The following is a 12,428-nucleotide window of genomic DNA, read 5'->3' as shown; positions in this document are numbered from 1 at the left end:
CATCTAATTTCCTGACTATCCATCACAATTTGGGCTGCCCTAGAGTGCTAGGACAATAGAAACACACAAACACAAAATTACCACATTTTAATTTTTGTGCTCAAGCTTTTGGAAAATGCAGAAAGAAAATGAAAATTAATTTATTACAGAAAGTTTTAAATTAACCTCTCTGGCGGTATTCCCGAGTGTAGCTCGGGGTAAAGTTTCAGTACCACAAGTGGTAACCCCAAGCTACACTCGGGCTTACCATGCGGCACTGCTCCGGGATCCCTCGATCACTTACCTTGTCCTGCGCTCCCGCGATGTCCCTCCTACAGTGTCCCCGGCAATGTAATCCGGCCGATGCCGACATCTGTCATGTGGGTTCCGTCCCCTGCGAGCGTCGGAACGTATGGGGACGGAACGGCGGGAAATTTGAAAATGACAAATAGTGACATTCACAAAATTAACATAGTAAAACATTACTGTATCAAAGCATTTCACATAGATTTTGTCCGTAGTGCTTTGTCCTGTGCCCTGCCTGCATTTTTACCGTTCTTTCTGCCTGGAAACTGAGAAACGTCCATGGCGTTCAAAAAGCATCCCTTTAGGTCAAAAGCGGTTTTAGACCAGCTAGAGAACAGCGATAGTAAATTCGAACCACTTGCAGAATTGAGTGATGATTTGTGGGGAAATTTGTCATCAGACAATGAAAAGGATTCTACGACTAAGGTCAGTGATGCGCGAACTTGGAGCTATATTTCAAATTTCAGTGTTTTTGGTTTGATTATATTATTAAATGAAATGTATATTTTTTTTATGAACTTATAATTTATGATTTCGGGTTTCAAATTTTAACATACCCGAGATGTTTACTAGACTCTTGTGCGGACAGGTTTTAGTGAGCAATTCCTAAATATTACAGGCCTACAATAAAAAAATACATATTTCCATGCAAAAAAAATGTTTGCTTTGCTTTGAGCACAGAAATATGGACATAATCAGACCACTAGGGAGGTTAATCAAAATATTTCTACCAAAAACACATTCTGCTACTCCTGAGTAGAGCTTTGCTGTGTGGTAGAAAAAAATTATTAATTTTCTTTCTGCATTTTCCAAAAGCTTGTGGCAGGATGTGTTTTTGGATGTAATTCCAAGTATGCCCATACTGCATTGTAATAATATCTTAATTTACAAGTTTGAGTAGAAAAAAAAAATGTTTTTCAATTTCTTCTCATAAATGCAGATAAAACAAACTTCTGTGCAAAAAGGTGACACAAAAAACTGAGCAAAAGCAAGACACAATATAACTTCTGTCAATGCAATGACTCCACATTTTTTTATTCTATAGAGCTTTTACATAAATTATAGGTGGGAAACTACAATACAAAAAAGTTAGACATTTATAAATTTATTTTACACATGGCACCAACAAACCCTGCAGCAATTTGGACACTGAATATTCACATCAACCCCTGCTCTACATAAAGACCAATGCAAACTGCAATCTAATATCTATAAAACTTAAAGCAGTTGTACATTATGTCCAGTTTGGGTTAAAGATAATGAAGCCATCTTTTATCTGGAAAAAAAAAAAAATTCTAGAATTGTACTGGCTAATATAAATATATATATATATATATATATATATATATATATATACACACACACACACACACACACACACACACACACACACACACACATACATATACACACACACACACTAACTAAACAACCTATTTGGAAATTTACTGTTAATGAAAGTATCTACCTAAATCTGGAGTCAGCTGTGATTTGCAAACAATAATGGTTTTTATACAGTTGATAATATTTTTATACAAGACTCCTCGACAAAAGTAATTCTCTGCTCGGATTATGGTTTACTGTGTTTCTCCCAGTTTTTTTTTTTTACAAGACTGGGGGACTGATCAAGGGGATGCAGGAGGAATACCGTCCCACTTAGAACTCAGTATGAAGTTGGAGGAATCCATGTGTCATCTTCAACAAAAACACAACAGACAAACCTGTGCAAGGAATATTGCTAAAAGTTTGTAATGTATGTAAATGATTTCCTCATAAGCCCATTGTGCTGTTGATTTTCATGGTCTTATTCCATGATATGACTCATTTTAGGATATGTGTTCATAAAATCAATCTCAATGCCTTTGGGACTATGGTTAACAAATGTGATTTTAAGGTTACTTTTATGTGTCCTTGGCTCTTGTATTTTACATAAAGATTTTATTTAAAAAAAAAAAAAAAAATTTAAAATTAGTATAAATTGAATTTGTACTATATTTCATTACAACCTTTACCTTTGTCTGTTACATTTATGTATTGAGGGTCTGAGTATCTGAATTTATAAGTTGTACGTTCAGAATTCTCGCACTGAATTGCATATAGCATCCCATGATTAAAAAAAATATATATATTCACCTAGGTGGATGCAACATTGATCTGATGCTGCATCTGTCCCTCGCCAGCTCTGCAGTGAGGACTAAGCAATCAAACACGCCAACCACTCAGTTCCCCCTCCACTATGAGCAAGGAGCCATGACTGACAGTCTCCGGCTCACTGTTCTGCTCCTCCAGAGCTCATTGGAGCTGGGCTGTGGAGGGGGCTTGCTCAGGTTCTCGGTGGATCACTGAGAAGCCGCGTCAGGTGCTGGTGCAGGCTTCAGGGTGGATCCTGACCATATAGTTGAGATTTTTTTTTTTAGAGACCCTGGACTGGCTGAGGGGCATCTAGTTTAGGCTGAAAACAGGTCACAGGAGTGCAGAGCAAACTGCACTCCTATGACCAACAGTAGAAGTATAGCCAAAATAGCTTTGGCTATATTTCTCCTTTAATTCCTCATGCACACTAGGTGTTTTAAAAACGCTGGTAGCATTAGCTGTATAAAGTCACATTAAAAACACAAGTTCCTCCACTTTTAGTAGCGTGTTTGCATTAGCATTTAACTACGTTGAGTTGCACTTGCATTTTTTTTTTTTTTACACAAAAATATAAATACATTTTTTGCTCAAAAAATGCAGGTTTGCCATGTATTTCCGCATTTACCAGCATTAGAGCATTTTTACAGCTAAAATACTCCTCTAGAAACTCACTAGTTCTGAGGTTTTTTTCCAGGCAAAAAACGCCCCTGCCAAAAGACGTTGATTAAAGCTTATGGGGTCAATTCACTAAGAGATAAATACCGCGTGCATTTTCGAGTTAAAATAACTCAAGGGGTAGTTCTTTCAAAAGTAGTCAATTCACTAAAAAACATGCGTTATTTACCAAATGCGTTAAATATTCATGTTTTGCGATATTTAGCACTTACATTTTGCACTATTTTTGGTGTTTTTTCACAATTTTTTTTTGGTGGCTAACATTGCACCAGAATGCACACAGCAATACTGTGAAACTATGAAAACATTGCATTGTGCTTTCATTCACAAAGTGATTTCCCTCTGATGAAATGTCACAATTTATTTTCATTCCTGTGCTCAGGGTAGAACATTGTTACACTGATACATTGTATACTTTTCACTTTCTGGCCAGTGCAGAGTTCCTGTTATTTTGTACATTTCTAAAATACTGCCAGCAAACACCAGGTAATAAATACATACGGTGTGTGTTTTTTAATGAAATGACTTTTGATTTATCTCATTTTTTGCGGCATTTATCTCTGCATTTTAACAAATGAGCAGTATTTACCCAACATTCAATATTTTACTTTGATGAATTGACTCTTATTATCTCATGTGATATTTCAGAAACATGAGTCACGTGATCTTCATATTGCATGCGGTAACCTTTAGTGAATTGACCCCATTGTGTGCATGGACACATAGGATAACATGCTGGTGAGTTTACTGGCTGTAGAAAAAAAAAATGCCAAAACCCAAAAACAGCAGCTGTAAAAAACGCTCAGTGTGCATGAGAACTAACAATTAGATCATTCACTTTACTTAGCATTACTGAGGATATAAAGATAGTGAGACAAAATAAAACAAAAATATGTAATCCATGCCAACTCAAGTAACATTAAGATGGTTAGATCTATAATAAAAACAACCTTGCACTAGACTAACTAATGTCAGACTGCACTTTGGAAACCCTGAATACCGGATTCTAAACATAAAAAGAGAAACAAAAAATAGCACGGTCTCTTTAAAAATGATTACATCACTCAAACTAATACGTGACCCATATTGTGAACAACTCTCAGCATGCTAAAATTGCTGTGCAACATCTAAAGCAATAATGTTCAAAATAAGCAATAATCTCACAGAAAAAGAACCCTACCAAATATACTGTGCAAAAAGCAGATATGTGCAAAATGAACTGTGTCAAAAATAAAGTGCATACAGCCAGTATGCAAACCTACTGAAAATATTGCTGTGCAAAATATGCAATAGTGGATAACCGTCAATATACATATTCAGCAACTCTGTCCCCTACCACAGGGCTATGTGTTCTGATCTCTGCTCTGCCAAACACTCCTCAGTAATGATATACATTAGATGAAAAAAAGGAGAGGTCTCATAGAGCAATATGTATTAACTCTAGTTTTAATGAAAGGTCATAAACAATTGAGTACTGTCCGTGATACTTTTTTTTATTTGCACTAAGATACAATTTTGAGGACAAGCTTTCGGGGTATGTCCCCTTCTTCAAAGTCCAAGCAGTACTGCTTGGACCTTGAAGAAAGGGACATACCCTGAAAGCTTGTCCTCAAAATTGTATGTTAGTGCAAATAAAAAAAGTATCACGGACAGTACTCAATTGTTTCTGTCACAAATGCACTAATACGGCTACAATCACCTCAAGCAATGAAAGGTCATAAAACTTACAAACGCAAGAAGAATCAAGCGGTATGTAAAATCATAAAGCGGTCACAGGACACTCCAGCGCACCCATATGCAACAACATCACTGCCTTAACTCTTGCTGGGTATTATCATTGTAATGGCAGTAGTCGCCTGCTGTGTGATCCCTTGCATTTAAAGGCTAATAGGAAAAGCTGTGAACGAGATCTCCCCTACATTCCTGAACTATAACAATGTTGAACTCCCCATGAAGAAAGGGAATCCTATACTCCCTTACAGACCGTGGCCCCTGACCATCATATTTCAGACTTATAAAAAAGAGGGAATGCTACAATTTCCCCCCTTAACAGACAGGTGTGCTAGGCCCAGAGTCAACATGGCTTCCGGTGGCCCCACGTTGGGCGCCAAAATGTTTTGGACTCTGTCACAGACCATTTACCGTGATCTACCAGTGAGCCAAATTAATATAGAATTACGTGCACGTGGAAGAAAGACACTGACACTGTTGCAGTTTGCCAACTTCCTAAAATTCAGTTTTATTGAGGAACTAACAGTATCATTTATAGGGCTTATGATGCAGGCAAAGCATATACATTGATTGGGTGAAAGTCCACTGGGTTTCTGAGTGTTTTTCCATCCGTGTTGATATCTTCCAATCATTGTCCCCAAAAAGACTCATTCCCTTTTATGGGGGTTGTTTACATTAAAAGATATTTTTCTCCTAATGAGTCACCTAGGGTGAGACTCCGGATGAAGGCGCCATCTTAATTATCATCGTTCTGTCAACCTATATCTGATTGTTTACTTAAGAGAGTAAGGAATTTAAAGAGCAAGAAGCAGAAAGTAGCAAGACTATAAAATTGTCATTTTACTGATCATCTAATAGAACGTGGACTGTCTATCACAATCCACTACAACGCATTTCACCATAACAGGCATCGGACAGAGTTAAGGCATTGACTAGAATGAACTTTATCATGATTCATGAATTTATTTTGATAATTTGCAATTTCCTATTTTGCACATTTAAATTATATACTGCACTGTACATTGATGGGTATCCACCATTGCGCATTTTGCCCAGCAATCTTTTCAGTAGGTTTGTATAACGGTTGTATGCACCTTTTTTTTTTTTTTTTTTTTTTTTACACAGCTCACTTTGCACATAACTGCTTTTTACACTGTATATTTGGTAGTTTTTTTTACTGTGAGATTGTTGCTTGTTTTGAACATTATTGCTTTAGATGTTACACAGCAATTTTAGCATGCTGAGAGTTGTTTACACTATGGGTCACGTATTAGTTTGAGTGATGTAAACATTTTTAAAGGGATAGTGCACTTTTTGTTTCTTTTTCAACAGTAGGATGGTTATTGAGACACCGCTGATTACTAACATATACTTCTATAAATCCCTTAACATATAAGCCACACTCACACGTGCATAACTAGCGTTATTACACCTGTGTTTTCTAGAAGAAACGTTCCTGTGCAATGATTAGTAAAACACTTGCTTACAGATGTGTTTAAATTCATAAAGACGCATATGCGCACATAACTTGTTTTTCTGAGAATTTCCTTTTCCCCTTTGTTTAGATTTAATTCACCTGCTTACAGACACGTAAACATGGGTTTATCTGTGCATGTTGCGACATGCAGATGTTTGGATTCACATTTAAAAGCAGCTCGCATTTACGCACCTGTGTGAATGGCCCCATTGAACACAATGCAGCTGCATTCAGATCCGGAAATTAAGAAACACTTGTAAATGCTGTTTTTTTTTTAAGGCAGTGTGAATGAAGCTTTAAAAGACACCGTTTATTTTTAATTACTGATCATATGTACATTGTGGGAAAGAAAATAACTACCTTTTTATTACTCTTCAATGTTTACTATGAAAGGCTTTTTATATATAGTGTTCAGAAATGTAACCGTCTGGAACACTAACAGAGAGAGAGAGTAAAGTAATCATATGCCATTACCACATGATTGCAATGGATACCAGAATAATACACCTTAATATACTGTATAGACAATGAACTTCGTATTTGGAGCTAATTAAGTATTTTTAATTCATACTCCCATCCCATGGGATAATATCATATAATACTACCATAATTCACATCTAGTACTATGTAGAGAGTGTCCATTTTAGTGAAGCAATTGTGATTCATTCAAGCATTATGTCCTATTACTTACAGAGGCTAAATGGCAAAACAAAAATGGTCAGGCACATTAATTTAAATTACATTCTAGCACTAATTGGACAATTGCTTACATTGTTTAAACCAGTTTTTAAACACATGTTGCTTCTCTCCACTGTCTCCAGTGAATGCAGTTCGCAAATTATAATCAGTAGTTTTGCATAATTTGCCCTTTTGTGAAACCATATATTTTAAAGCTTTTCATTTAATATTTGGTACAGCAAAAATATACACAGATATGGAAAAAAAATACTCATGTATAGAGCATGATTGTAAAGGTACAACCACAAAAAGAAAAAACAACGAATATGTAAATTAATATTTAAAAAGACTAAGAACATCTACATTGAATACCTGATGACTCATGCAGAGAATACTGATCTCTATGGTGATCACTGGTATGGTGATTGCAGATATAATTGTCAGAGTGTTTATAAAGCTTAAATCTTAAGTATTTTTTCCAAACATGCTTGTTGTTCTAAAGTAGAATTGGAATTATAAGTACAAGGTATTTTAGCAAAATTCTATAATTAAGTTTAGCTTAAGGTTTGTAATGGGCCCCAAGACCAGCAGCTGGCTTGCACTCCAGGAATGGGATGTGACATAGCAGCTGGGGAACACTGCTAACTAGTTTCATGGCAGTGTACTGCACTGGAAGAGATCGCATCCTGGTACAAATGAATCGTCACGGTGGTGACAAGACACACAGTGGGTCCAACAAAAAAAGCACTTTGAGACCTATGTAGTAAAAGAAGGTTCATTCATTGTGATGAGTGCAAATCCATGTGGGGTCCCATGGAGCACCGTAAGTGATTGCCTGTTTATCTGTTACTAATGGCACTAATGTTCACCTGTCTGTTTTTAAGAAACTATTATTTGAATGGGACTTACTGATACGTTAGACATTTAGTTAAATTTTCTGGTGTTGTTTATCTATTTTTTGCACTTTTACATGTGGCAAACTGTTAAGTAACCTTATCCAAAATTTTGGCAGCACAGTCTATATACACATTTATAGGGTTCATGAATATGGAAGTTAAACAAATTTTTAAGACTGAAGAAGCCATGATCACACTCATCTGTATTTCCTTATTTTTGGGTTCTTTTGGTTTTCCTATGGTGCAGAGTTTTCATTGTTTTTTTTTTTTTTTTTGAAGATTATATAATTGTCTGCACAAAATTATTTTGTTTATTCTTTATTGAGAATCTAAATTTGATAAACACTTGTGCAAAATGTATAAAGAATCTGGACTGCTTTAATTTTATTCTATGGGTTGTCTATTAAAAAATGTTATTGAAGTCTTTAGCAAATTCTCAGTAATGTACATTTTAGCATGTGTATTTGGGAAGGTAGAACATTCGCCTAGCATAGAAAGGGCTGCAAACAATAGGGATCCCCCAAAATAAACTGTTCAGAGTAAGTTTGTTTCTACATTTTCTGTGATGACCTTAAAAACAGTTCTTCTATAACTGCTAGACAGTGTGGGCCAAACGCTACCATTTACAAAGGTGTGAAACTTTCTTTCGATCAGCTGCCATCTTTGCCTAAAAATGCTTAAAGTACCAAACTCTGTAACCCACTGTGGCCTTTTAAAATTGAGGAAGAATGCACATCTGCTTTTGGATTCTATTCCAAGAAATTCAGGCCCCATGCAATGGATTTGCATATGTACAGGGGTTGGACCAAAAAATTTAAACACTACATGATTTGCAGGTGTGAAAGTGACCACATGTTTCGCATTGAAAGTGGAAGTGATTTAACACTTTTGCTTCCGGTGTGTGATGAGACACCTAGCTAATAGATGGGAAGCCACACTTTCGTTGTTCACTGCGCATGCTGCTAGTAATAAGGAATCATGTCAGAGCTTACGGAGATTCAAAGAGGGTAGACTGTCAGTGCCCGCTTAGCTGGTGCTTCTGTGACTGAAGTTGCCAATTTATTTGCTGTGTACAGCATCAAAGGGTATGACGGCATATACAGCTTCCAGGAAAACATCATCTGATAAGCATAAGCGCAGTCGACATGGTCAACTGACCGAAAGAGACAAAAAGGACATTGCACAAGATTGTGATCTGAAATAATAAAACAACTGCTGCAAAATGTCAGGACAGGAGCTGAGGAACGGACAGGCAGGCCTAAACAATGTAACGCACTGGCTGACGACAACCATCATCCACAGACCGAAGTCCCTCAGGGTGCGGAGTCTAAGTCCCAGGCTGCCCTTCACCAGGGCCCCTGATGGTGGGGATGGACTTGACGCAGCCAGGAACCAGGTCGCGGCCCCCGAGACACCTCAGTTGCGGTAATGGCCGCCGCCAATGGCGTGTAGCTGGCAGAAAAGACAATAGAGTAGTCAGACAGGCCGGATCAACAACAACGGGATAAACCGGTACAGGACAGCAGACGAGAATCACAGGTCACGATCCGGGTTCAGCAACAGAGGGTCAGATCAAAGGAGAACACAAAGAATAGTCGAGTCACAAGCCGAGTCAGATTCCAGGAGAGTCACGAGAGTCAGAACAGAGTAATAGCAACACCAAGGCACAAGGCACAAGTGCAAAGAGCATGTGCGGACCACAGGCTTATATGTCATCAGCCACACCCCTCTGGGGGATGGACCTCAGAGACCTGAAGGCATAAAGGATTCCCACCATGCTCAGCAGAAATCCAAGATGGATGCCAGCACATGGAGTAACATAACCTCTGGGAAAAGGTAGGACCTTGACACAAAAGCGGTTGCACAGCTCAATTTCAATGAGAAACGTCATATTCACACCAGCAAATCATGTAGTGTTCCCATGTCTAACCCCTGTATATCTTGGCAAAAGAGGAACCAAGCTTCATCATTCATTCAAGACATACAGGTTTGAACAATAAAAAGAGCTTAAGTAATTATGTGTCTATTTCTATGAAAGAGACATGTGACACTTTGTTGTGAAGTAAACCAATAATTAAACTGGTTTTTAAAAATATGTACAGTATGTCTAATTGCACAGTTATTTTTTAATTTGCCTTCAGAAATAAAATTGAAGCAAAGCCAAACATTTCAAATCTTCTTAAAAATTAATCAAAAATAAATACTTCAATAATGGTGGCTGAATAATGGTGGCTGAATGACCCAACAACTATGACCTTGCACACACCCAAAAAATACAGTTTTCTGCACGGATATTTACAATGCTAGCCATACTGGACATTTTATGAGCTGATCTCAGGACCAAACATTGTCTTTAAATGATCTTACCTGTAACGAACATGTTCAATTGTATCGTGAGTAAGTCTACTGCTTAAGTTGTTGCTGTGAGGATTGCCTTAAAAAAGAGAAAAATAAGAATCAGTAGAAGAAAAAAAAAATGTATAATTGCAATGTGCTAGGGTTGCATCGATGCATGACATGGTGCTGACCAAGCAGCAGCTTTCTAGCTTGTACTGTCAGCACTGCGAAGAGAGAAGAGAAAGCTGCAGGGATTTCAATTCCCTGGACCGGTGAAGCTGCTTTTCAGTGTCTAACAGCGGGGCATCATGACAATCGGGTACAGCAGGACTGGGGGGATTGGAAGGGGGTCCAGTGGATGGCTCAAACCACTGCAGGCTGGGGGGAGAGAGCCGCTGGAGATGTGGGGAACAAAGCCGTGGGAGAGGCAGGAGGAGCCCAAGCCACAGCCTCTTATGTCCACAGTTGAATGGAGAGCCAGACCTTTGCTGGTGGAACTCATCATGCAGGGAGGTTTCCCGCACCACTCCTGTGTGAACTCAGGCTCAAAGTCTTAATGACAAGCCTGGGTTTACATAGGAGCTGTGTGGAAAGCCGCATGCAATTCGGATAGGAATCCCACCACATGCATATGTATATTTTTTTTGGGGGTATATTCTATAAGATTGTATACCATTTTGTTATATTAGTTTGTTTTCTAAAATGTATTTCAGATTGTTATTTTGTTAAGTGTGAAAATTGTCTCTAGACCTTTTGACTTGACAATGTTGCATAGGGAGGCTTCTGAATTATTACTGCAAGAGTTGCAGTGGTTTTGCTGATTCCCTGCACTCATTGCAGTGCTCAAAAGGAAGAGAAGTTTACAACAGGCCAGCTATGAGTATGCCAGGGTTCACACTGATGTGATGCAGAATTTGCAGCATTTTCTGTGTGAATTCTGCACCGCATCACAATGGCACCCCGTTCATGCAAACCGCTGCAGGTGTGTATGTTAACACCTCAACATTGGTCCCCAAAACATGTTGCGATGTGAATACCCATGCAATCTGATTCTAGTGCGGACCAAAAAAAGGGTCCTGTAACTTTTTGGTGCGGATGCAGTGCGATTACAGATATACAAAACATATGGCTTCCATTGCACCGCACACAATTCACATGTGATTTGCACAGAGAGAGTGAGAGCGAGAAAGAGAGAGCGAGAGCGAGAGCGAGAGAGAGCGAGAGCGAGAAAGAGAGAGCGAGAGCGAGAAAGAGAGAGCGAGAGAGAGCGTGAGCGCGAGAGAGAGCGAGAGCGCGAGAGAGAGCGAGAGCGCGAGAGAGAGCGAGAGCGCGAGAGAGAGCGAGAGCGCGAGAGAGAGCGAGAGCGCGAGAGAGAGCGAGAGCGCGAGAGAGAGCGAGAGCGCGCGAGAGAGCGAGAGCGCGCGAGAGAGCGAGAGAGCGCGAGAGAGAGAAAGAGAGAGCGAGAGCGAGAAAGAGAGAGCAAAAGAGAGGGCGAGAAAGAGAGAGCGAGAGAGAGAGGGGAGGGAGAGAGAGAGGGGAGGGAGAGAGAGAGGGGAGGGAGAGAGAGAGGGGAGGGAGAGAGAGAGGGGAGGGAGGGAGAGAGGGGAGGGAGGGAGAGAGGGGGGAGGGAGGGAGAGAGAGGGGGGAGAGAGAGGGGAGAGAGAGAGGGGGGAGGGAGAGAGAGAGGGGGGAGGGAGAGAGAGAGAGGGGGAGAGAGAGAGCGAGAAAGAGAGCGAAAGAGAGAGCGAGAAAGAGAGAGCGAGAGAGAGAGGGGAGGGAGAGAGAGAGGGGAGGGAGAGAGAGAGAGGAGGGAGGGAGAGAGGGGGGAGGGAGGGAGAGAGAGGGGGGGAGAGAGGGGAGGGAGAGGGGGGGGGGGAGAGGGGGGGGGAGAGAGGGGGGGAGAGGGGGGAGGGAGAGAGAGAGAGGGGGGAGGGAGAGAGAGAGGGGGGAGGGAGAGAGAGAGGGGGGGGGAGAGAGAGAGGGGGAGGGAGAGAGAGAGGGGGAGGGAGAGAGAGGGGGGAGGGAGGGAGAGAGAGGGGAGGGAGGGAGAGAGAGGGGAGGGAGGGAGAGAGAGGGGAGGGAGGGAGGGAGAGAGAGGGGAGGAAGAGAGGGGGGAGAGGGGGGAGGGAGGGAGAGGGGGGGGGGAGAGGGGGGGGGGAGAGGGGGGAGGGAGAGGGGGGGAGGGAGAGGGGGGGGGAGGGAGAAAGAGGGGAAGG

The 12,428-nt window shown here is 40.4% G+C and overlaps 1 protein-coding gene across 1 annotated transcript in view; it reads right to left on the bottom strand.

The window, feature by feature from the left end:
- Positions 1-12,428, bottom strand: part of MOCOS (molybdenum cofactor sulfurase) — a 553,751-nt gene that overhangs the window by 447,752 nt on the left and 93,571 nt on the right. The window contains exon 3 of the mRNA XM_089689064.1: positions 10,243-10,309. Coding sequence (XP_089545190.1) covers positions 10,243-10,309 — 67 coding nt within the window. The remainder of the gene's footprint in view (positions 1-10,242; positions 10,310-12,428) is intronic.

Source organism: Staurois parvus, unplaced genomic scaffold (assembly GCF_062004578.1).
Source record: "Staurois parvus isolate SC_StPar_1 unplaced genomic scaffold, SC_StPar_1.0 ptg000468l, whole genome shotgun sequence".
NCBI classification, from domain to species: Eukaryota; Metazoa; Chordata; class Amphibia; order Anura; family Ranidae; genus Staurois; species Staurois parvus.
The sequence above is the reverse complement of the archived record's forward strand: the minus strand, read 5'-3'. Positions and strand labels throughout refer to the sequence as shown.